The 24,360-nt window shown below is 42.0% G+C and overlaps 1 protein-coding gene across 4 annotated transcripts in view; it reads left to right on the top strand.

Annotated features, from left to right (window-relative positions):
• ESRRB (estrogen related receptor beta) overlaps window positions 1–24,360 on the top strand; it is a 157,419-nt gene that overhangs the window by 50,958 nt on the left and 82,101 nt on the right. For 2 of the 4 annotated variants that reach the window (XM_067532786.1, XM_067532804.1), the window contains one exon: window positions 5,412–5,474. The exons of the other annotated variants lie outside the window; for them this stretch is intronic. In XM_067532786.1, the coding sequence (XP_067388887.1) occupies window positions 5,412–5,474 (63 nt within the window). The remainder of the gene's footprint in view (window positions 1–5,411; window positions 5,475–24,360) is intronic. 4 annotated transcript variants of the gene reach the window in all.

Genomic DNA, 24,360 nt, shown 5'->3' with positions numbered 1-24,360 from the left:
GAATTAAGAGAATTTAAAAAAAATTTGTCTTTTACCCTGATCTTCTCATTACAGCTCTCATCTCTCTCACATCATTTGACCTCTCTCCCCCTCTCCTTAACTTGTGCTCATTCCTTCAGTCCTTACCTTTGTTCCTCCTTCTCTTACTCCTTTGCTTCCAACAATGCTGTTACAATGAGATTTATTATTTTAAATAAAAATTAAGCCCTATGGCTTTTGTGACTGGTGCTTCACTTGTGGCTGTTACACTTTGAATTAAAAATAAATACATAGATTCGCAAAGGAAAAGTGGACTGCATCCCATTAGGTGTTTTTAATATAAAGTCGAAGTTTTAAAAGTGCACCGTAACCTCCATGAAAAATAGTGTGATCGTAGCTTGATAATTATCAACTGTCATGTCTGCTCTTGTTAACTTTTTCCTATTCATCCCTTCTACTTGTTGAATCCGGAAAAGCAATCCAGACAACACAAAAACAATAGAAGTAAATCACTCATTTGATTATTGTTAGTACCTTTTGCTACTTAATGGTCTCCCTGGACAGCCCCTGACAACAGTGTTTCCAATGCACTTCACCAGTGCTTGTGCCTGCCTTAACTTTGTCTTCTGATTAGATAAATGAAAGTAGCTAGAGAATATGCCAATGAGAGACCCATGGCTTCAAAATGGGCTACGGGTGCTACTCTTTGGTGGTGACAAACTCTCAGAATGATATCTATTTCCTTTTTCCTGAGCTTGCCTGGCTTCTAAGCTTATCTACAATTATTGGTTTTTTGGGGATGTGGGGTGGAGAGGAGGGAACTAAACTGGAAGAAATTAAAAAAAAAAACCTATTTTAAAAAAATTAAAGAAAAGTTAAAAGAGCACAAGCCATGGGGCAAGTGCTATTGAAGCCATGGCTTGACTTTCTCCAGATTCTGGATTAGAGGAGAGGGAATGTGTAACAAGCCTTAAAGATAATGTGTATAAATAAAAATGTATACAATGGCTAGGTTCTGCTTTGGTTTACACCCTGGTGTAACTGAGATCAGATTTCAGTGGGGTTGTGTGCATATAAGTCAGGGCAGAATTTGGCCCAATATACGTCCAGTGTGTGTAAATAGTACAAGTGCACTGTGTGGCAAGTGTACATTGTGAATGCAGGAGTATATATGTACATACGGCATATTGTAGTGTGTGTGTGTGTATGCTTATATCTATGTCTACTTGCGTAGCGTACTATCCTACATACAGTGACTTACTACTCTCAATAGTGGTTATGGAAATAATGTTGATAGTTTATTTTCTGTCAAAATTTGTTTGCAACATTTTTGGCAAATTGAACTTTAAATTGAATGTGAACTTTAAAATATTGAAAGCTGCTCCTTTATATTTTATATATTATATATGTATTTTAATAGAGATAAAATGTGTGTGTGTGGGAGGGGAGATAAGTGGGCATGGCACCTTGGGTGATCCATACAACACCCACAAGTTGTAGCTTACATAGTAGAGAGAGAGAGAGAGAGAGGAAAACTGTGACCCCTCCACTTTGGAGTCCAGGGAAAGATCTAAATGACACAAGTTCCAAATCCAGGATGAGTCCAGACAAGAACTAACTGAGCAGAGGAATTCAGCTCTTCTAATCCAACTCCATTATACTTTGAATTTCACCTTCCTTGAGCAGTAAAAGTTCCCTTTTCCTCTGCCTATGTGTGTGTCCTGACCTGCGAAATGACACAGGGACTCAGGGAGGATTCTGGTCATTGGTATGCGTTGTTTCCTGCAGTGCAGGATCTTGCAATGACTGTGAGAAAACACTTGTTCCTAATTTTGTGTGTGTGAGTGGTTGCTGCCTCCATGTACTGGTGTTTGGGAAAGTTCTTCTGTCTGTGGCAGGTGAAGCAGCTCTAAGGAGGAACCTTTTGCAAGGGTAGGATTAGCAAACTATAAAAGCTAACGATTTGAGTCGGCAGTTTATCTTGTAGGTCGGGGCAGGTGGAGTGAGCATATTTAGACTATCCTTACGATATCTATCTGAAGTACAGTGTGTATATATGTACATATGCATATTTAATGTATACAATATGCATACATATATAGGTGTATATATAAAATGCCTATGTTGTATCTCTGCTGTATGTAAACATAAGACTTTTTCATAAAACAGTAAAATCTGGCATTTTATCCTTTAATTTTAATTTCACTGTCCCAGATGAGAGAAGAGGTTCTTTTTCTGTTTTGTTTTAGTTACTGCCTGAGACGTTGATAGGACTGTAGAAAAATGTCATTGCCATTTCTAATTAATATCCTGTAAAGAGAATGACCAAGGTGTGTGTGTGTGTGTGTGTGTGTGTGATTGCATCCTACTAGATGTTATGTGCCTCAATATTTTTCTTTTGATGTAAAAGAGAGACACAAATCATTGCCCAATGATGATTATGAAAATTATTTTGCAATCAGCAAAAAAAGATAAAAAGGAATAAAGTATCTGTATGACCGTAGAAAAACAGATACAAAGAGATACTGTACTAGAATTGTGATCCAATGAAAGGACAAATTCAGGAACCTGAGAAAGAATTATGAAATCTGTTGTTTTGTTGATTCTAATTTACAGATTGTGGAAATGGGACTTTGTTTCTTGTAACCTCTGATATCTTCATAGTCTGTGAACAGAAGGAAATTGGTGTTAGAGGCTGACTGTAGCTGTGTACTCTGAGCACTTCTGAAGGTCTGCAATAAGCCCTGGTTGGGATGATATAGCTGTCCTGCTTTGAGCAGGGTTGGACTAGATGACCTCTGCCCTTCCAATAAGGAGTTCTATGATTCTATAAGGGTTTTTTTGGTTTTGGTATTATTTTACTATCAGAATAAATTGAGAAGTGTCTGTAGTGAAAAGGACTTAGTAACTGAGTTCCCTGAGCAGGTTTCCCATCACAGGATGGGATCCTGCTTTACTAAGCTTATCAAGAATCTGGCTGGCACTGGAATTTGGGAAATTATTTTATAGGATTTTTATTAACATCCCCTCCTCCTCCCAACTTCCACCTTTTTTTAAAAAAAATACTTTAATCATATTAATTATTGAGAGATATGGAAAGATCAATTTATTATAGAAAACCTAACCAAACAGAAATCTTTTCATTGTATTGATTTGAAGTAATCAATAAATATTGCATTTAGTCCAAGAGGGAAAAGACTTTGGAGGGATTGCATTCAGAGAAAGTTGCTGTGACAGAGATTTCATATCCCAGTCCCTTCTTCTCAGAGAGAACATTGCTCATACCTCTTGCCCCAACTCAGTGACTCCCAGCCCCATTTCTGCTGCATTACCTATGCCTGATTCCCATTGTTTTTAATTTCACGCTTCCCGAAATATCTTATGCTCTTTGAATAATTTTAGCCCATTAAGGAGCTTTGTGTGTAACACCAACAACTCTCTCCTAAAGACTTCATCTTTTGGGAGGATGGAAACTCTCCAAAGAAATGCAGTAAGGAAGAGGAGGGGAAAAGGGATAGATCTAAACCCAGCCGCACCTTATGGTCTCTATGGACTTTATTGGGAAACCTCTTCAAAGCATGTAAAATGTTTAGGATGCATTTAATTAGAGAAAGAAATAGAAATAGTGAAAGAAGAAGATGGCGTATGCTGGATATAAGAGCTGAATCCCTGCTCCCAAATTTTGTCCATTCTGTTCTGCGTCTGTCGATCCAGAAGTCGGGCAGTGCTAATGCCAACCAAATTGTGTGTGTGTGACTCTGTTGTAGACCTATGCAACTGGGCAAATTCTCTCCAGCAAGTCCATCTGTGTATCTCCTATAGTTATTTAACTTAATTTGGCAGCTGGGGAACACATAAGAGTTTTTTACATTTATTTTTAGTTTGTATGTGTAGGTAGGTAGGTCTAGCATCTGTGCAGTGCCTAGCAGCATGAGGTCACAAAACTTGACTAGGGTTCCTAGGCACCACCATCAAATAAATAATAATAATAATCAGAGGTTTCATAAGTAGCCATGAAGCTATCGGCCAGCTGTTTGTCTGAAGAGGCTGGTTGACAATGAAAACAGCAGCAGCAATCATATTTGTGTATTTTTTTGAGAGCAGGAAAAATCTTGCTCTATTTCTGCCCTCCAGGACTGGTTGCATTTAAGCAATAGGCGAGGTGATCTGCATGTGCAATTTGTGTGTTCTTTTGAGTTTGCAATGTGTTCTGACATCTGCAGGTGGAAATGTAACAAAACATACTTCTTTTTTATTAATAATAATAAATACTGAGTTGGAGAAATCTTAGGCAACTTCTGTGGAATTTATTGTTGAGGACCTAAATTTCAGTAAGTTCTTCTCTTACTATCAATTTCTGTACTTGTCATGTCACTTCTCTGTAAAACTCTGCCCTGCCTCTTCAGAGTATTAGAGATGCCCACAAACTGACCCTTGCAGCTGAAGCACAGTCTACTTTGTTGGTCATGCAGAGCTTGAGCGCCCTGCTTCTGGAAGCGACTGTCCGTGAGGAGAAACATGCCTGCTTGAGGTGGAACGCTCTGTACAATAATATATTTGTCATGTTTGTAATTGCAAATGTAATTAGCAAACAAGCTGGGGGATAGAGGACTTGAAACTTTCACTGCACATCATTCGACCCTGTGCTGGCTGGACAGGAGCTCGTGTATTGTTAACCCTCACCATTACTGCATACTGCTCCTTTCTGTCTTGCTGGGTTTACTGCTGCTAAATTTTCTTTTCCGTAAGTCTGACTTTGCTTTGACCGTGTGTGTGTGTAATTTATTTTATTGCAATTGCAAATGATTAAGGTCGTTTCACTGATATTTTCTATTCCCTACTACTGCTGACACCCGCTGGAAAGCATTCTGTGATGCCCTTTACGAAGAGCACTGTGTACAAACAAGTACTAGCACATTGCTCTGTTCAGTGCATTCCGATCACCGCAGGCAATGTTCCCATTCACTGCCCTCTTACACTTCGCAAAGGCAACTTGTGAAAAGCAGGTGGCAAGCTGTTATCACACAACCTGTGTTGGCTTTGTATCCCTGCTGAGCTGAATTTTTCTTGCTCTCCTCTTCTAAAAAGGGACCCTACTCAGCTCCGTTTCTTTCTATTGTGGGGTGGGGGGGGGGGGGGGAAGAGAGTACAGGAAATCTAATGCCATTTTTTGGGATCCCAGAAAATCCCACTCTAATCGTCCTTATTCTGACTTTGTCAGTCTGCAAAGAATATTCTTGGCCCATGAGGATGTTCTGAACAATAGAGCCACAATCCATTCAGAAGAGTCACTAACTTGTGTGTGTGGGGAAGAGTGTCCTTTGCTTTCTCATGCAAATTCTTTCATTAGTTTCTTTTCTGCCCCTTTCTGTGCTGGGGATTTAAGTTGCAGTAACATTCCATGACAGAACTGTTTTTGTTTTGTTTTTTAGTGTGAAAGGGAATGGATTGAGCATAGAGAGAGGCGGCCTGTCTTGTCCGATTCTGCACTGCCGGTGAGGTGTTCATTTCTAGGGCATCTCCCTGATTTTATGGGGGGTGGGAGAAAAGGGAAACCTGTTGGCAAGAACCCTTATCTCAGAGTCCTGACTTTCCTTTTCTGTCCAAGGAAATTATGTCCAATTTACCAATTTGTCCATTTTAACTCTCAAACACTTTCTTTAACATAAGAAAACTAGGCCATAGGATGGGTTAGAGAGAGCCAGGTACTTTAAATTGGATAACCTATGAAAGAGTCTCTTTTCAAAGTGCTGTTCATTCTGAACTGATTGTGCATTATTAAAATAACTGATTTATTTTTCTCCTTTTCTCCCAGTTTTTTCCCACATACATATAGTTTCACAAAGCATTATTTTTGAATTCCTTCTGTTTTTCTCCTGGCACTTTAAACTTCCCTTCAGTAATAATAAGCCTCAATCGCTGGTGATGGAGCCGTCACCGTGATCAGTACCAGTGAGTGTATTGTCTCTGCTCTTTTACTCAAGAGAGAGGTCAAAAGAACAACCTTAAAAAATGTTTAATTCTGTGATTACAATTTTTAATTTTGGAGATGATCATTTTAAAAGCATCTAGTTTTTTCTCCTCCGTAAAGATGTGGAGAAAAGTAAAGGACAGAAATATCGTTTTCTATCGATTGCTGCCAATAAATAAACATTTTTAAAATGTCTTTTAAATGTGAGGCAAAAACAATTAGAAAACATCCTTCCACTGATCTTCATATCAGTTCATAGAATTTAAATAATTAAACACACAAAAATAAGGACAACAAATAATTTTGCTTCACCTGATTTTATTTTTTAAAAGTTTTCCTTGCATTTTTTTTATTCATTCAATCTGTTTTAAAATATCAACAGCATTGTTTTGTTTGCTTGTATTTTAAAAAAATTCTTTATTGGATTTTTGCAGACCTAGAATTACAACAGTTAAGAACATAACCTTGTGACATTGAGTTTAGGGGCTCATATTATAACTGCTACTACACTATTGATATCTGGGGTTAGTCCAAATTTTTTTAAAGTGTGTGTGTGTATTCATACTTTGTCTGCTTTTTATTTTTAAAAATGATCCTTGAATGAAAGACTGTTTCTGAGAATTACCTTTGTCTTTCATTTGCTCCTCGTTTCTGAATTGGGTCTGATTTGTCTGATTTTTATTTTTTTTAACTGTCTAAAAAGGCAGGGGGAGGAAAAGGTGAGATGAATCTTTTTACAACCCTCAAGATTGCAGTCCCTCTCCAGACCCTTTTCAGCCTCTCTGGGCATTGCCCTACTACTCTCCCCACCCCTCTGACTTGCTGCTTCATTCAGCCTCTCAAATGTTTCTGTTTTTCTGCCGTTTCATTTTTGATTATTGGGAGGGAGTGGGGGAGCGGGCGCTGCGCTGTAGTGAGATGCTGGGCAGCTACTCGTGTGAAACCAAAGACCTTAATGCCTGTTGCCTGACACTCTTTAGCAGTCAGTTTGGTTATCGGATTCATCTGTAGTGCAAAGGTATCAGAAGGGAGCAAGGCACTCTGTACGCCTAACTGGATTATTAAGCAGTGACTTCCAGGCAATTGACTGTTGCCTGCAATGCAGTCTAACCTGGGACCAGGGACAGGGAGAGGAAGCACAGCCGTCTGATACAGTCAAAACTCACTTTCAATCCCTGTACCGGGGGTGGGCTGGGGGGGGGGGGGGGCATTTCAGCTTTAGAAAATATTTTACTTTCACTCCTTGTGGGCTTTTTTTGTCTTAATAGATCACAGCAAATGTGACCTTTTGAAAATGATGGTGATTCTACCTTATACAAATGATACCAGACAGTCGCCCATAGAATAATTGATGGAAATTGTGCTATTGCACCTTACACACTACACAGACTTAAAATGAGTAAATATGAGAAATTTTTTTGTTTTACTGTCACATACGTGTGTGTGTGTGTGTGTGTGTGTGTGTGTGTGTGTGTGTGTGTGTGTGTGTGTGTGTGTGTGAGAGAGAGAGAGAGAGAAAGAAAGAGAGACCTCAAGAAGAGCTCTGTGTAAGCTCAAAACCTTGTTTCTCTTGCCAACAGAAGTTGGTCTATTAAAATAATACCTCTCCCACCTTGTCTTTCTAATATCTTGGGACCAATATGGATACAACGGCATTGCATGTAATATATTATACATAAACAAGCACACATACCGTGTGCGTGTGTGTGTGTACTTCTCTATAAAACATGTACATATACTGTATATGTGAATATCTGTGTATATGTATTCTCTGATTGTAGTGTGTGTGAATACTGTCTAGGTATGTGTATATTTATACAGTATGTGTATGTAAAGTATATATAAAAAATACTTACCTTCCTCACAGGAGTGTTCTTCGGCTTAATTAATTAATGTTTCTAAAGCTTTTGAGATCCTTGATAAAAAGCGTTCTAGAAGTAAAAAGTAATTTTATGGTATCTAGATACACTGTACATAACATCTGTATTTATAGATTTTTGTTGTCTGAATTAGAGCAGATATAATTAGATAGTAGATAATAAGATTAGATATCATTGGATAGCTAAATGTGGTTAGATATTTTGTTTATAGATTCCCTCCACATCAGGGTTTCTGATTTTAAAGAAATGCAGTGATATTATCGTCTGTTAAAATGCAAGAAAGGATGAAAAGACAGATGTGCAAAATATGGAGCAAACCACAAAATACTTTTTGGATAAAGCTGGGGACTTGTGCCGAAGCCGGAAAAGTCAGTACTTTGGTGTTTTTCTTTGGGTTTAATCTTTGGCTACTGTGAGAACTTTTATTTTGTTTGGGGGAGAATTTTAAACATGGTGCTTATGGGAAGGCACAAAATGTAACATGCTTCCTACTGTGGAATCCGTCGCTTTTGAAAGAGTTATTTGGCGAAGGAATAATTCAAGTCACCCTGTCAAAGCAAACAGCATTTCTGACCATCCTGTTATAACTGCTAGAAGCCGCTTGTGATATAAATGAGAATTATTTGCTTTTGGTTCCAGTGATTACAGTTAAGAGGCCCTAAACAGTGCTCATTTCTCCCATTCCAATACAGATCCTGATTTCCCTAACATCCTTCATTTTTCCTCCATGTATATTTGTGTATATATACTCATTTTTTCCTTGAAATTTTCACCTAAGATGTTTATGAAAAAAATAGACACAACCTCTCTTTAATTGTTGGTTGAAGGGAAAAAAACCCTGCTTTTGGCTGTTCTGCTCTGTCGATGCAGAGCTCCTTTGCCTCAATCTGTGGAAAATGTTATAGATTCAATTTCCCTGTTGGACCAAGAGTTAAAAATTAATTCATGAATAATAAAAACCAATCAGTCTTGTTGAGTTTAAGGATTAGAAGAAAGGTTTTTGTACAGAAGCAGTTATATATCTTGGTGCTGATGTCGTTGAACTATTAAATATTGTCCTGGGCCGAGCTAGTTACCTGATAAAGGTACTTGATTTGCAAGTAGGATTGTTATCGTGATAATTAGCTGGATCCAAATTTCCAGCCTGCTGCCCACTCTCCTGAACCCTACAGGAGATCACTAGCTGGGAAGGGTCTATTTTTTCAAGAGCAAAGTTTTGAAGATGATGGACTAGGGAAAGTATGAATTGAATGAATTAAGAAAGGTCAAGTGGCTGGTGTCTATTACAATTATTTGTAAAGCCTGGGATTTTCAACAACCCTATTGGATTTAAGCATCCAAATCCCCTTGAACTTCAGTTAAGTTCCCACAGTGTGCTGTGCTCTGTACAATACACAGCTGTCAAGGCAATCCCTGCCCCGGGAAGTTTACAGTCCAGTAAACAGGCATAGAAAGAATAGACAAATTGGCAAAGTCAGAGAAAGGAGTTACTTTCCATAGTCCACCACCTTCAAAACTTTGCTCTTGAAAAGTGGAGCCTCCCCAGCTGGCGATTTCCTATAGCGTGCAGGTGGATGGGCAGCAGGCTGGAGATTTGGATCCAGTTAATTTATTTGCTTCAGGAAGACTAGAAAGGAAATATCTGTTTTATTTTTCAAAGGTTGGGTTCTAGGTTTGGGGAGAGTTTCTTTGCTGTTGAAAATAACTGATAAAGAGCAATGCATGCACACTTATTTTCCCAGAGCAGAGTCTTGCTGTGGTGGGGGTTGGGTGGGGGGTAATTGCATGTCTTGTGGGATTGTGTTGGAGCTCAATGCAAGAGTGAATAAGGCAGGCCAGGTACAGAAGCACCACATTGTCTTTGCACACCAAAAAGCGATTCACCCATAATCAGTTGAGAAGACATGCTTATGTGGGGGAAGACGGAAGACATGACCGCAGCCTTGGATAAGGCAGAGCAAAGGGACAGAAGCAGTTTAAGCTCTTCAAAAAGTCTGTCCCTGGAAGAGCTGTTCAAGATTAAATAGCACTTTGAGCTAAAAATGACTGTTCTGTTAACAGGAGTTTGAGACTACGCAATCACAACTATGGCTTCAAATAGCCACAGCACTTTCTGCTTTGGGAGGTCAGTATGGAAAAACTGCCATTGCAGAACATTTCTGAGGTTATGGGATCTGTCAGTCACCAGTTTGAATCTGAAGGAGACTTGATGTTAAATATGGGGAATAGGAGAGAGACCTGAGAAAGTCGTGTCATTTTTCTGAAACAAGAATGAATTTGCATCCCTTACTGGGAGACTGGTCAATGCCTATCATCTTTGCCTTAACCTGCCTTAAAATAGCTCTGACCATTACTCCAATCCATACATCAGATGAGAAAAAACAGAACTCTACAGCCCCCTGCAGGACTTGGCTGACGCTGTGTTGACACATAACTGACGAGTGTGGGTTCAGGGTTGACGAATTACTGAGAAGGGTTACAATCACAAATTACTTTTTACAAATGTAATCCTGGGAAATAATCAAATTACTTTGTGGTCTGAAAAGTAAATGCGGATTTCTTTCAGCCACTTGTCTTGGCAGTTCTTTAATTCCTGTCTCAAGCACAGAATCAGATGTTAGAGATGGAACTATTGGGCCATCCAGCCCATCTTCCAAGGCCAATGCAGCATTCTGTCCTACAGTGCATTTTCCAATGTTCTATCTAACCTGGCTGTAAGTGTCACAACTGAGGAGGCTTTCATCCCTTCCGTTTGGGGATGATTCAACAGCCTAAGGAGCACTCTCAGTAGAGAATACTTTTTCCTAATATTCAACATAAAAGTTTTCCTTCTTAATTTAATTCCATTCCTCCTGATTGTATCCTCTGCTATCATATTAAGCAATTTCTCTCCATCCTTGCCGTTTACTCTCTTCAAATATTTGTATACTGTTATCCCTGTAGTCATCTGTTGATCTCTCTTCATAAGTGAGTCCAGACAACCACCTGATCACTTTTGGGTGCTGAAAGCTCCATCCAGTTTTGTCAGTATCACTGTGATGAAATGATGCCCAGAAATTAACACAGTATTATAGGTAATATTACAACAGACCTATGTAGAGAATTTTCACTTCCCTGCTTCATGACATTGTAAGGCAATGCCCCTGGGTGAATGGTTGGCAGTGGCAATAAAACACAGGACTTCAGGATCTGAATTACTTAACTAGAAGACCCAGTTCTGTTTGCTCAGTGTCTGTAACAGGCTCTTTGTTGTCCAGACATTAAAGGGGGACTGAGAGGTTCATTGTGTAAGTTTGGTATACACATTCCCCATGACTTTTCCAAAATGCCATTCCGTGGAATAGGAAGTTTGTTAGCTAATCCCCTATCTGTCTTAGAATACATTTTGTCCAGAACAATTGATGAATGTATATTCGTAAGTATTCTTTTACCTTTTTATTAATAGCTGGTTTACCAGGGTGCTTCTTACTTCCAAAATGTTTGTTCCTCTTCTCTTTCCCTTTCTCGTTGAAGGTAGATTTTGAAAAACAGTAAACTAAACATTTTTGGCTTGCCACTAATCTAATCCCCCTTTTCAATCATTAATGGTCCTACTTCCCCCAAGTACTTCTACCATGGGGAATGATGCCCTGAATGTCATGATGAACCGTCTTAGTATGTAACTCTCATATAACACCAGTGTTAGGTATCAAAGCCCTAGTGTAACTCTTTCATGATGGACCATCAGACTAGACAAAAGAGCCTCAAGCTCAAGAAGGAATCTTTGGTGCCTTCTGAGATGGAAGGCCATACTAAATGACAGTGACATACAGTGATTCAAACACTTTTCCCCACAGAGAAGTAATCTAATTCGTACTTCACAACTTCTAGGAGAGACTAATGTGTAATTGATTCCATTTTACATCCAGTAATGAGTAATTTGTAATAGATTACTGCACGTTCTCAAAGTAACTAACAACCATGAGATGCTGTCAGTGCTACTATAGAAGGATGTTGTTGATAAGAATGTAAATGGGAGACTAAGAGGAGACGTCAGCAAATGAAGACACCATCTTCAAGTCTTTTGAGTTCTGCTCTAAGGACTAGCTTATGTCTGAAGAGGCTTTGGGCTGATTCTCATTTTCACTGGTGTAAATGAGGAGTTACTCAATTGAAATCAGTAGTTTCACCAATGTAAAACTGATGTGAGATCAATATTAGGCCATTCAGCTCCATATCATGGTAGGGAAAGATACACCTGGAATTGTTTAGAAAGATCTCCGTGAGAAGCAGACTAATGCTCTCACGGTATGGGGAAGACAGCAACTAGCATTCTACACTCTGCAAAACTCTGCCAGGTGCTCTTATTGACTCAGATCACCAGCTGCTTCTTTCAGAGTTCAGGTTTCATGCTTCTAATGCATGAAATGATTCCTTCAAGCCTTTGAGAATAATTTGGAGTATGTTGGAGGAAGCTACAGAGTGGTAATTGGGGATGAATTTGATGCATTGCTGAAATTTATAGAGGACAAAATGCCAAATGAGGTGTGAGAGGAGACAAAGTGTGAACTCACTGAAGTTGCAAAGAATATTATTGGGATAAAAACATGGCAGAGAGGAATAAAACAGAGCTCAGATAAAGCATTACGTCATGTGGAGAATCCCTGAGAGCTCCAGGCAGGAAGGTGCTCTGATGAGAGAGTGAGGAAGAAATCCATGTAGAGAGAGCTGACCCATGCAAAGGCTGTTGAAAGGGGATAACAAGTCATCTCTTTGTGGGAAGCTTCAATGAAAGAGGGACCTAACTCCAGGCTTCAAGCTCATGGTGGGATATATAATGTCACCAAACCGAGCAACAGTAAAGCCCTCACAACAGCACATGAAATCAAGAAAAAGTGGAAGAAGGATGATAAGAACCTCTGCCCCAAGCAAGCCCGATATCCCCAACTAGGGAGGAAATCCACAAGAACTCTCTGGTCCCTCAAAGTCTGAAACGGGCAACGTGTGAACAAGATCCACAAAGACAAAGTTAGGACGAGATGACAGCTCTGCTGCTGAAAAAGGGGTTAGTGCTTTACACAAGATTCACTGAGTCCACAAGGAAGCTGGCGAAGGCTGGATGACTGATACCAGGTAACAATCACTTCCTCCCCCCTCCTCCCACCCCTCCTTCCTCAGACAGGTGGTCTGAAGGAGAGCAGGAGTTACAGGACAACGCCACACATTTCTCATGTGAGCAGTATCCTCTGGCTGGTCACTCTAGGTACAATGTTTGAAGATGGAATGTGAACTGGAGGCAGAACCAGCAAGGGCAGAACCAAGGTCAGGGAGCCTGGGATCAGACCTGGAACCTAGACATAATGATTGAAAAAACAAAGGACATGAACCCAGTCATTGTGACTGTCTTATTCATGTAACCAGGGTATCTGGTTTTCGGTTGAAGCTGATAATCTCTGACAAACTCCCCATATTTCAGATTAGATTTTATAAAATACACACTAAAAACACCCAGGCTAGGGGCAGTTCATTCCAAGGAAAGGTGAGGTTTTGAATTTTTGTATATAGTGAGTTGGGGGGGAGGCGGAGGAGGAGGCGGGAAGGATTTTTTAAAATGCATATTAAAAAAACCTACTTTCACAAAAAACGAGTCAAGATTTCCCTAAAAATAATCATTCTGATCCAACAAAAATAACAGCACTAACCTTCATCCTATCCATCTCACAAGGAATTTCAATCCAATACATCATGTACAGCTGTGAGCCACTCTGCTGAAAATGGGCTTTCCTTCAGGTTTGAGGAACATGTCACAGTGAGAAAGTGGCAGCCAGGTCAGTGCGAGGCTTAGCACTGCAGAGAGGTTTCGCCACATCAATTAAGCTTTCATACAGTGCCCTTTATGCTTGATGACTCTGATGGTGCCAGCCCATTTGTGAAAGCAGTGGCTGCTACCTGCAACCTTCTTGATGAGCGACATTGGCAGCTGGACCTATGAGCAGCCAAAGGTGAATTGTACCTGAGAGAGCTGGTGAGACTTGGGAAGCAGGATAGTTCAAAGAGCAGAAGAGCCGTGGAACCACTGACAATGGAAAGAGATATACTGTCTGACTTCATGGAGCCTGAGGAATCGGGTCTATCCTCACCAGATCAGAAGGTTTAGTTCATCATGTTTTAGTGTTCTTTAAATTGGAGAGGACACACTTGCTGGAAGCTGATAGAAGCCCTGTATTGCACTGATGCTCCAGAGAAGTGGGAGGGAACAGGAACCATGTCCCAGTATGAGACTTAATGGGAACTGATGGGAGGCGGAGCACATGGCCTGCTGAGTCCTGGTTTGGCACTTGGAGGGAGCAGGCGCTCAGAACCATCCCTTTTTATCATTTTTGCCACTGAGATGGACAAAATAAAAATAGCCACAAGAGAACAGGTGGGGAGGAAAACTTACAATGAATCAATCCTAGAGAGAGCAACTTGATTAGCTTATCTGAGGGTTTTCTTTGACCTGCTCAGTGGACTCTCACTGACTCTTGTTGTGGCTTTAATTCTCTGTGCTCTGACCTAGTGCATAACCGTGCTTTGTGGGATTACTGAGCCCTCCAGTTGTTTCATTGCTTTTCACAGTGGTGAATAGCGGTAGCCAGCCTCGCTCTCACCTGGCCTTGTTGTTGATTTGAGATATTTTATACTGAAAACAGGGGGTGAGGTGAGAGCAGAACACGACAAAGATCCTCCCTGCTTAAAGGGTCATTAAAAGTGCCAGGCTGATTTGTGTTCTGGCCATTTACATTTGCAAAGGTGCTTGTCACAGGGCATGTGGACCTGTGCTGTAGGGTATGGGGGTTCTGTGATGAGTATTAATCTGCATATGTGTTTGATGAATGCTTTGTTTCATATCTTTGTGTTGGTGTTTAATTTAAATGTAGGAGTAGGCATGCTTGTGTACATACGGTGAGTAGTGGCATAGGTATCTCTTTGTTAGCGTTTAATGGATTTGAGTGCAGCAGTGCACATGTGTATTGTTTCATGCTTGTGAATGTGTCTTGTGCACACTTGCACTTCTCATGTCTTAAAAGAATTATATGTGGACAAGCATCAAGCACAAGTTACAGATGAGACCTCCTCAGTGTGGCCCTGCTATCTCAGTCCATGGAGGTGCTCCCAGCTCCATGCAGTTCCTATTATCTTGGCCAGAGGGAAGGCTCCTTTTGGGCTCGCCTGGTAAAGTTAGCACCTAAGGAGGCCCTGACTGCAGTGTGAATTGCAGTAATGTGCAGATGCTCCTGCTTGGGGACTCAGTCATCAAATGGGAAACTCGGGAACCAGAGGCGTCCATTTCATTGTCTGGACCCAGGCAGGAGATAGAATAGAATCATGGAATTATTTATTCTGTAGTGCCTACAAATGAGCTGAGTACTTCATAGACATAGGATGAGATAGGTGCTTGCTCCTCAGAGCTTACAATCTTAAAGGACAAAGAGCAAAGGAGGGATGGAGGAAAGGGAAATAGCAGCCTAGAAATTAGAGAAGGAAAAGCCTTCTGGGGTCCCATCCAGGCCATTTTGCTACCAGAGCAGGATTGTTCCCTACAGCACCTTTTCTAGAGTTTTGCTGTGCCTGGATTTAAAGGTGCAGAGTGATTAGGGCTCCCTGTGCTTTGTCTGCCTGTGTGCGAGCTCTGAGTAAGCAATAAATAGCTGTGCATGTGAATGAAAGAGCAAGGCACTCTTACTCCATGGGGAGTGAGGGATGAGGTGGCAATATGCACCCACAAGCCACTCTAGGTCCCTTTCCAATGTGGTATTCTCCTCAGCTGGGTGTGTATTTTGACATTTGTTCATCATTCTGAACGTGAGGGGACAGCCTCTGCTACCGACAGCACAGCTTCCAGAATGGAGTTAATATCGTTCTGTGATCAAAGGTCCAGTTAGTCTCCAAGAGACACCAACCAGCAGCACTCAGAAAAATTAACAACAATAAAAGTGCATTATAAAATTCATCAATCTTTTTATTTCCTGCATTGAAACGATGCTGCTCAGGGCACTCTGGTTACACAGAGGTCAGCACTTTCATTAGACCCCTCCTTCCCCAGCACATACACCCTTTCCCAGAGGTGCAGTAGAACTTTTCTATAGAACTGGGTGCAGGTGGAAGCTTGGCACAGGTGCATGGGGCCAGGAGTGATTGTTTAGTTCAAGATGTAGTGAAGAATCAGGCTGTTAGATCTGAGTGAAAATATTATACATTTCCCCGGTGTCAGTGCAGGCCATTTCTGATTTTAAAAATGAAATATGGCAGCTAATTAATCTAGATCACAGCTTAATCGCCTGTGGTGGGTTTTTAAAAAAACATTTTTTTGTGAATTTAGTGCTCATGAAAGTGAGGAACTGATATCATTGGGCAGACCAAGGCACAGTGTGGGCTAGCTACCTCCCCCCTGCCTCTGCCAGTGCACTTCCGTCCTGACCTGCATCAGCTTCTGCTGTTCAAAGCCTGAGCCCCAGGGCCCAAATCTATTTTTTTGGGGCCCAGTGCAAACTTGTAACACGGGCCCCCTCCCACACACACACCACAATCCCTCATCCCATATATACAATCTCATGAGCCATGAAAAATGTTTTCCTCATGGTAATGGGGCTCCGGGTCCTGGTAAAGTGTACCTTTTCCCCCCATATGTGGGGGTCCTGCTGAGCCCATCCCCATTTTATTAATGCACCCTAAACCTAGTGTGCAGCACACTTCCACAGTTCTGCCAATGAACTCTGGTCCAGGTCTGCAGCACCCCTGTACTTCATTAATCTAGTAATGAAGATTCCAAAGCACGGACTGATATTTGTGCAGATTTACGGAAAGAGGTTGTTGGCAAATATCCATGTACATATTTGTATTATGGTAGCACCCAGACGCCTCCTACCAGGACTGGGGCTCCGTTGTGCGGCATGCTGTTCAAACACATGGTCCGAGATGGTACCTGCCCTGCAGAGCTTACAATCTAAAACAAGAAGGAATTGACATAGAAAAGGGGAGCAGGTTGGAGCACAGATATCAAGTGACCGGGTGCCTGATAAGTGCACATCTTGTGAGATCCATTCTTTCCTCAGAGGACATCCCAAGTGTAAGTATGTGACGGAGTCCTCAGGAACAATGCTCTGGATCTGCTCTGGACGCAGCCAGTCAGGACTCTGGTGCTTCGGAGTTTGCCCTTAGGTCCCCACACACCAGCGCAGCCGCCTCCTGACTGTGACCTCAGAGGGTTCAGCACCCTTGTTCCATCCTAACTCCTCTGTGCGACCCCCTGGATGGAAAGGGCCAGGCACCCCACCTTGCAGTCAGACGCGATTCACAACCAGCATAGAAGTCAGAAGGTTTTATTAGTTCTCAGGATTACATCATAGACAGACTTTGTTAGCAGCTTAACTAGTAGTTACAGCAGCGACCAACTGTGGGGGTTCAGAGCCACAGAGAGATTAAGTCACCTGCCCAAGATCACACAGGAAACCTTCAATATTCTTGAAGGTCAAATTTTTTGCCATTTCTTCTCTAAAAATTTTGTCCTCAGGCTAAATTAATGACTTTTGGTGAGAAGGCACTAAGCAGCAAGTGAGAGTTTTGCACAGAAGTAACATCAGTGGGAGACTCCTGGGTAGGAGACAAATAAGGAACAAAGGGAAAAGAATCCTTCCATTAGGCCAGTAAGTGTGAACTCAGCTTCATGAATAATAACTTTATGGGTGGAGGTTGTGTTGCTATCTTCTGCTCTTACCTCTTAAGCAGCTTCCCTGGATGAAGAAAACAAAAGAGAATATTTGTTGGAATGAAAAGTCATTGGATTCCTTTCACTCCAGGATTGCTAGATGCCTTTTCTCACTAATTTTCATAGAATCATGGAAGTTAGAGCTGGAAAAGCCAAATAAGTTCCATCTAGTCCACCAGCACCCCAAGTCTATTCACTAGGGCTTAGCCCAGTCTTGTTTTTCTCTCCTCCTCTAACCTGGACAAGGTTTGAGTGACAATTCACTGAGCTTCAAAAATCAAATGTTCAAGATAAATGCTAACTAGCCATTGCCTTGACAAAGCAATTTCAGAGACGGAAACCCAGACTCCTCCCCATGGGACTGCATTAAAATGAAACAGTTTACTGTATGCCCCCAGGTTTCCTGGCAGGCCTGTTTTGTAAGAATTAATAACATGTAATGCTAAAGACCATATAAATATTACTGTTCTTCCTCCTCTTAAACACCCAACAGACTTGAGATACTATGAAGGTGGAGGCTGTACAGTAGTACAAGTAGTTTGTAGACAGATGGAATCGGGTCAGAAGATGGAAAAGAGAGAGATCATGAATAACACACGTCCTTACCTGAAGCCATCATAAATGACTTTTAGTACCCTTGGCTGCGCTTGGGTGTTTGCAGCTCTGCCTGTTACAATACAGCTAGGCTACAGTGAAACTGCTCTGTTCCACAAAGCTGTGAACTCTGAATTCTTTCCATTTCTCATGTACCCTGACCTTTTCAAACCATTTCATGAGACAGCCACATGACCCTCACTTGAGTCAATGGGAGAGTCCTGGCTCAAACATTGCCCAGCAAAATCTACCCCACTAGGGCTGTGTTTTCAGGCTTATTCTAGTCTGTCTGGTTCCCAGTCACTATAGTGAGATGCAGCTCTCTTCACCAATCAGAACTCTACTTGTACGGTAACCATCCACTATTCAAATCCATGCACTCTGATTAGCTGCTGTCCTCAGGGCTCACCTTCCATGTGCCCTCAACAAACAGCCACCTCATCATCTTGTTTCATCCAGATGTTTCTTATTCTGTCAATATTTTTATCCCCATGATGTCTTAAAAGCTTTCAGTCTTTAGACAGGCAAGTATAATCAGCTAATATAAAGGATATCAAGCACTATTGCTAAGTTTTATTAGTATATTGACAACAACATGTTAATACAAAGTTATTGGCTTTGGATTTTATTTAGCCTTATGATACAGCTATTACCTCGCAAAATGGAAGCACTTGTGTTATCAACTCAATAAGCAATACATTTTAAAGAAAAAAATTGGCAGAATGTGGTGTTCATATGATTGCAATAACTTTGTATGTACCACACAGTGCCAGTCAAGGTTTTCAAAATCACTCTACAAATTAAACACACATACAGGAATCAATTCACCCTCTACAGAAATGTAGCTACCTCTGAGGCAGAACACAGCAGCTATTTTATAGTGCACATCAACGCTGCACAACAATTTAAGATAGGAAGCGAAGAAGAATCTTGTGTCCAGTTGTATCTGCAGCAGAACATAAGGAGGGAGAATGTAATTACCCCAGTTGGAATTTGGTCAGGACACTGGTATTAATGCACCAACTGACTAATACCCCAATACAATGGGATACTTAAGGACACAGTAGTCCGAACCTTAGCTTCACATATCACATGAAAGACAAAGGCCTCTTGCTCAACCCTCAATAGCAGCACTCTGCTGTGGTTCAACTTTTTGAGAATGAAGATCTTCTGATTCACAGCACCACTTCTTGCACCACCCTGAAGTTTTCCTTGCAGGCCTCCCACTCAATACTAATCTGGCTGGACTCTGCATCTTAGATCAGGCAAAACCATAACCCATGGAAAGGATGACTGCAAGCTTAAGGATGGAGCAAATTATTTGTTTTTAATGATGGAACCATCATTGAACAATCCTATAGAATTTAATAGAAAATGATCCCCTTTCTGTATGATGTTTTTAAACCACCATACAGAATTTAATAGAGAACTTCTTATCACGTTGCCCTGCCCATCTTTTCTAGTCTATAGACTATGCCAGCGCTCTCCACCAATTTGTTGGCCCCTCACATAAATGTCTATGGCTTCTCCACACTGCTACTTTGTGACAAAGAGGAGATGCCCCAATGTTTCCTCCAAGTGCTGTGTGCGCACCTCAGCTTACCCGTGTGTTACTCATGTATTCTCTTCATACGTTATTCGTGTATTTTGGTGATGGGACTTGGTGTGTGATCATTGCAGAAACCACTAGAGGGTGGATGGGCCTTCCCCAGCCACACATATGCAGACCAAGGGCAGACCCCCCTCTGACCTATTGGGTCAAACCAGCTACAATAGGTTGTAACACCTTGCCCCAGAAAGAGACAAAGGACTGGGGAGGAGCTGGGGGGGGGGGGAGGGTCTGTCTGTTGGCTGGGAAGAGAGGGAGTAACCCCTGAGGGGTCGAGGGCAGTGGAAAATGAGGGTCATAATATTTCCTTTTTCCTATCATTTGTTTGTCTTCCTACATAGATTGTCCCTGCCCTAATAAGTACAATCTATTAGTAGGAGTATGTACCGTGCCTAGCACAGTGGGGCATCAAGGCACATCTGTCTCAATACTACTAATAATAATGATGATGCTTTTAATAAGAGACCTTTCTGCTCCATCCATAATCCTATAAATCAGATTGTTTTTCATTCCTGTTTTGTTAAGATTAGAGTTCCCAGATATGGATCCTGTGAAGGTTGGGCTCTGTAGCCTCAGGAATGCATTTCTGAATTCAAGGGGATAGCTTTCACATTGTAAACCTGCACATGTGCTATCTTGTCAGAGAAAATTTGGGCCAAAAAACAGAAGCTGCCCCTGCTTCTCTGAAAATGTCTTTGCAAGTATGGCCTGTATTTGAGTGTGTAATCCCGCCTCCCTCCTCCCACATGCACTGAGTCACTTGCACATGGAAGCACCTGATTTACACATCATATGACAAGGTGCAGACATGTCACAGTTTTTAAAAATACGTTCCTATCCTTTCCCTTCCTGCTAGTAGCTATACTAAAAATAACCAGGACCCTAGACTAAACTCTGTATGAACCTATGACTAGGACTGGAAGGGTGCAAACCCTTTTGGGATTGTTTGTTTCTTAAAGTTCTGGACAAATCTGTAGATCGAAGGAGCTATCAGACAATTTTTTTAAATTCAAGAAGCTGCTGGTCAGTTAACTATTATTATTATTTTGTGTTATGGTTACAATCTACTGGTCCTAAGCAGGATATAGGCCCTAAGGCACTGGGTGTTGCACAGACATAAGAGTCAGTCCCTGCTCCTGAGGCTTAGTCTACACTAGCAACTTATGTTGGTATATCTACGTCACTCGGGGTGTGGAAAATCCTGTGGTTATACCTACCTAACTCCTGGTGTAAACAGCACTATGTCAACAGGAGGGCTTGTCCCGTTAACACTGCTACCGCTTCTTGGGGAGGTGGAGTACTTCAGTTGCACCACTGCAGTCATTTAAATGTAGAGAGCCCTTGGAGTTTACAATCTAATATAACACAAGATCCAACAAAAGTATGTAACAGACAAAAAGGGGGAGGATAAGGATAATGATATGAACACACACTACATGGAAGGGTGGGTTTCATAGCACAGAGTAAAGTGACAGAGCTCAGTGCAGGCTGATGTCTTGCCAACTCCTGTGAGTTTTTTGATAGTCTTGCAATATTTGGTATCTTTTCTTAAAGCCCCAGCTCCTGGAGTCAATTTTGTGAGAATCTCCACTTTCATTTAAAAAAATAACTAAGGGCTGGCAGCGGCAGTTGATGGGAGATATGCAAGCTATATAACGTAGCTTGCGTATTTCCTGTCGACGTACTTACGTTGACGCACCGCGGTGTTTTCACGGCGCTGCATTGATGGGAGACGCCCTCCCTCCCGTTGACTCTGCCTTCCACCTTTCAGTGAAGTGGACTAATTGAGTCGACCGGAGAGTGCTCTCTGATCAATTGAGCAGTCTACACAGACCCATTCAATCGATGCCACTGCATTGATGCCTGCTGCCACAGTTGTGTAGACATACCCTAACTCTCTAGCTCTCATGAATGCAGAGAAAAGTTTGAAAACATGTCTCGAGAAACCCCTAAAGGCTCAGAAACAGAAAGGCAAATAAAAAGAGTGTCATGTTTATCATTATTTAAAATCTCATGATTTTGGGGAGCCTGATTCATGATTTTTGAATGCTTGAGTTGCCAGTAGTGAGGTGGTGTGGTATGGTATGGGACAGATCTGAGATGGGGAGTAACGGGTTAAAGTAACAGAGTGGGGTACTGAGTGAGTACTGCCGGACAGGCCTGAGCTGTGGGAGAAGCCCTGTGGGAGGGATATGTGCTGCACTCATCCAGAATTCCATTGACCCAAAGCCACTGGCTGCATTAACCATCTGTAACTAGAAAGCGGGAGGTGACTCTGCCAACGTTAGGCTCTTCATTGGCCCAAGCATTCAGGTGATGCATGAAGTGCTCCAAAAAGATTCTTGTGCTTGGCTGGGAGATTGAGAAGGCTGAAATCCCAAGAGTCAGTCCAGGATCTGCCCCTCCCAGGCAGGAGGGCAGCATGTTGCCTTCGTGCCCCAAACAGACTACTCCTTGCTCTTCCCCAGCTCTGGAATTGACTCTTCATTTTCTCTTGAGCTCTCCTCATGCGTGGGGTACATTCCTGGAAGAACTTTGCCTGTGACACAGCAGATGAACAAGCTCAGACTTAAGTCACCTCTCCTCCCTGGGATCAATACAGTGTTGGCGTGTGATGCTGGGGCTGGCATCACCTGCTCCTTTCAGGTCTGGCATTGATTAGCGGCAGCCTGCAAATAGAACGAGAGCGGTAATGCTGTGTGACCTCAGTAACCCCTCCTCTGGAGCCTGCTGGAGCCAAGGGGCTTCTCACTGCCATGGCAGCCAATAGAACCATTTCATTAGTCTGGAAAGGTTAATTGCATTGAAAACTGGCATCGTCCTCAGCGCGTGACCATCATAAAACTACACAGCAATGCAAGGGCTGGAACCTTCCCAGGGAAGGGGGAGCCCAGCTGAGCTCTGAGCATGAACCAGCTCCACCCAACTGCACTTCCAAACAGACTTAGTCAGACCCCAAATTGTCCCCTCTCATCTCCATTCCATTCCTCCTCCTGCTGCCCTTCCCCCTCTTCACTTCTGCTTTCCCTTTGTCTCCCATCCCTCTCTTGTCTGTCAGAGTGCATCCTGCTTTGGGGAGGTGTGTGTGTGGGGAGGAGGTCCTCAGTCGATGAATGCTAGTCCCCTGTTACGTATCAGTCTGTAGAGCGAGGTGGCCAAAGTGCAGATTGCTGGTCATGTGCAGCCTGCCGAATCCTGTCACACAGCTTAGAGCTGCTCAAATGGTTAATGCAGGTGTGTGGCCAATAGGGCTTACAGGTTACCCATAGCCGCTCAGCTCAAGATGGAACATTGCAGGCTGGGATCTGTAGTCTCTGTGAGCCGCAACTCTGTGCTTGTGATAAGGCAATTGCATTCTTCATACCAGTTAGGTGCAGAGCTCAGGCTTCTGGCAAGTTGTTGCTACAGCCCTGGGCTGGGCGTAGTTTGGGTTCCCCCTGCTGCAAAATGCCATATTTACATCTTGCATCCTTCCCAGTTCATATTACAGTCACCACCTATGCTGCAAACAATAGGACAAGATGATTTTTTTAAGAATGCCCTTCATCTCAGGCATGTTATTAAACATATAAAATAAAAATTATATATTTTGCAAGATGAAAATTCCTTCCAGAGAGAATTGTTAATTAATCTGCCCTGGGAAGCATGGATATTTGTTTACATGTCTGTCAGCTGTTGGTTAGAGGATCATATTTTGTGATCAGGATATTTTATGGGCCTTTTCTTCTATAAAAAGATTATGTGAAAAGAGCCGCCCAAATAAATCCAAAGTCTCAGGGAATTAAAAATAAAAAAAACAAAAAACTTCTCCAACCATTGGAATCCCCAAAGGCTTTGAGGATGTAGTCAGTATGTTTTCTAGTAGCCAACGAGAGTTCTTTTTGATGGAGGATGGTCTTGTTCTTAAGACATAGGGCTTGGAGTGGAGACGGGGGTTCTATTTCCTGTGTGACCTTGGGCAAATGCTTTCACCTCTCTGTGCCTCAGTTTCCTGACCTCTGTAATGAGGATAGGTCACTATCTGATTGATTGATTGATTGATCTTGTGTTTTGAGGTGTGATGCATAAATGTTTATAAAGTGCTTTGAGATCCTCCAGTGGAAGGTGCTAGAAAAGTGCAAAGGATTGTTGATCTGTTTAGAACAGTGAGCTTGGCACACCAGAGACTTCAGCGCAATCATGGATCGAGGTGCCTGGGCAATAGCGGGGCTATTTTCTCTCTAGCTTTAGCTATTTATATAAACTCTCCTCTTTTCCTTCTCTTTGCCTCCCCTTCCTAGTTTACATCCACTTGAGCTTTCCCACCTAACAGGAACTTCCCTCATCTCTCCGCATTTCTTCTGTGCCGCTTCTAACAATGCAGAACATAGACTGCAAGTGAGAAACATATTATTTAAAATACGAGGATTTCCACTCCTGGGCTGTGGGAGCGTAGAAGATGGGTATGTGGTGAGATGAAGTGTAAGGGCTGCCACTTTTTAAACAGCGCCCTCTGTGGTAGACTGTCACATCCTGAGGCTAGGATGCATGCACTGTGGCATCATGACTCAGTGTTGTGGTGTCCTGAAGTAGCCAGCGCCACATCAGATTTATTGTCTTG

The sequence above is a fragment of the Emydura macquarii genome, unplaced genomic scaffold (genome assembly GCF_026122565.2).
Source record: "Emydura macquarii macquarii isolate MOO-44397 ecotype Brisbane River unplaced genomic scaffold, CSIRO-AGI_Emac_v2 contig_374, whole genome shotgun sequence".
In the NCBI taxonomy this organism is placed as follows: domain Eukaryota; kingdom Metazoa; phylum Chordata; order Testudines; family Chelidae; genus Emydura; species Emydura macquarii.
Note: the sequence above shows the minus strand (reverse complement) of the source record. Positions and strands in the feature narration are given on the sequence as shown.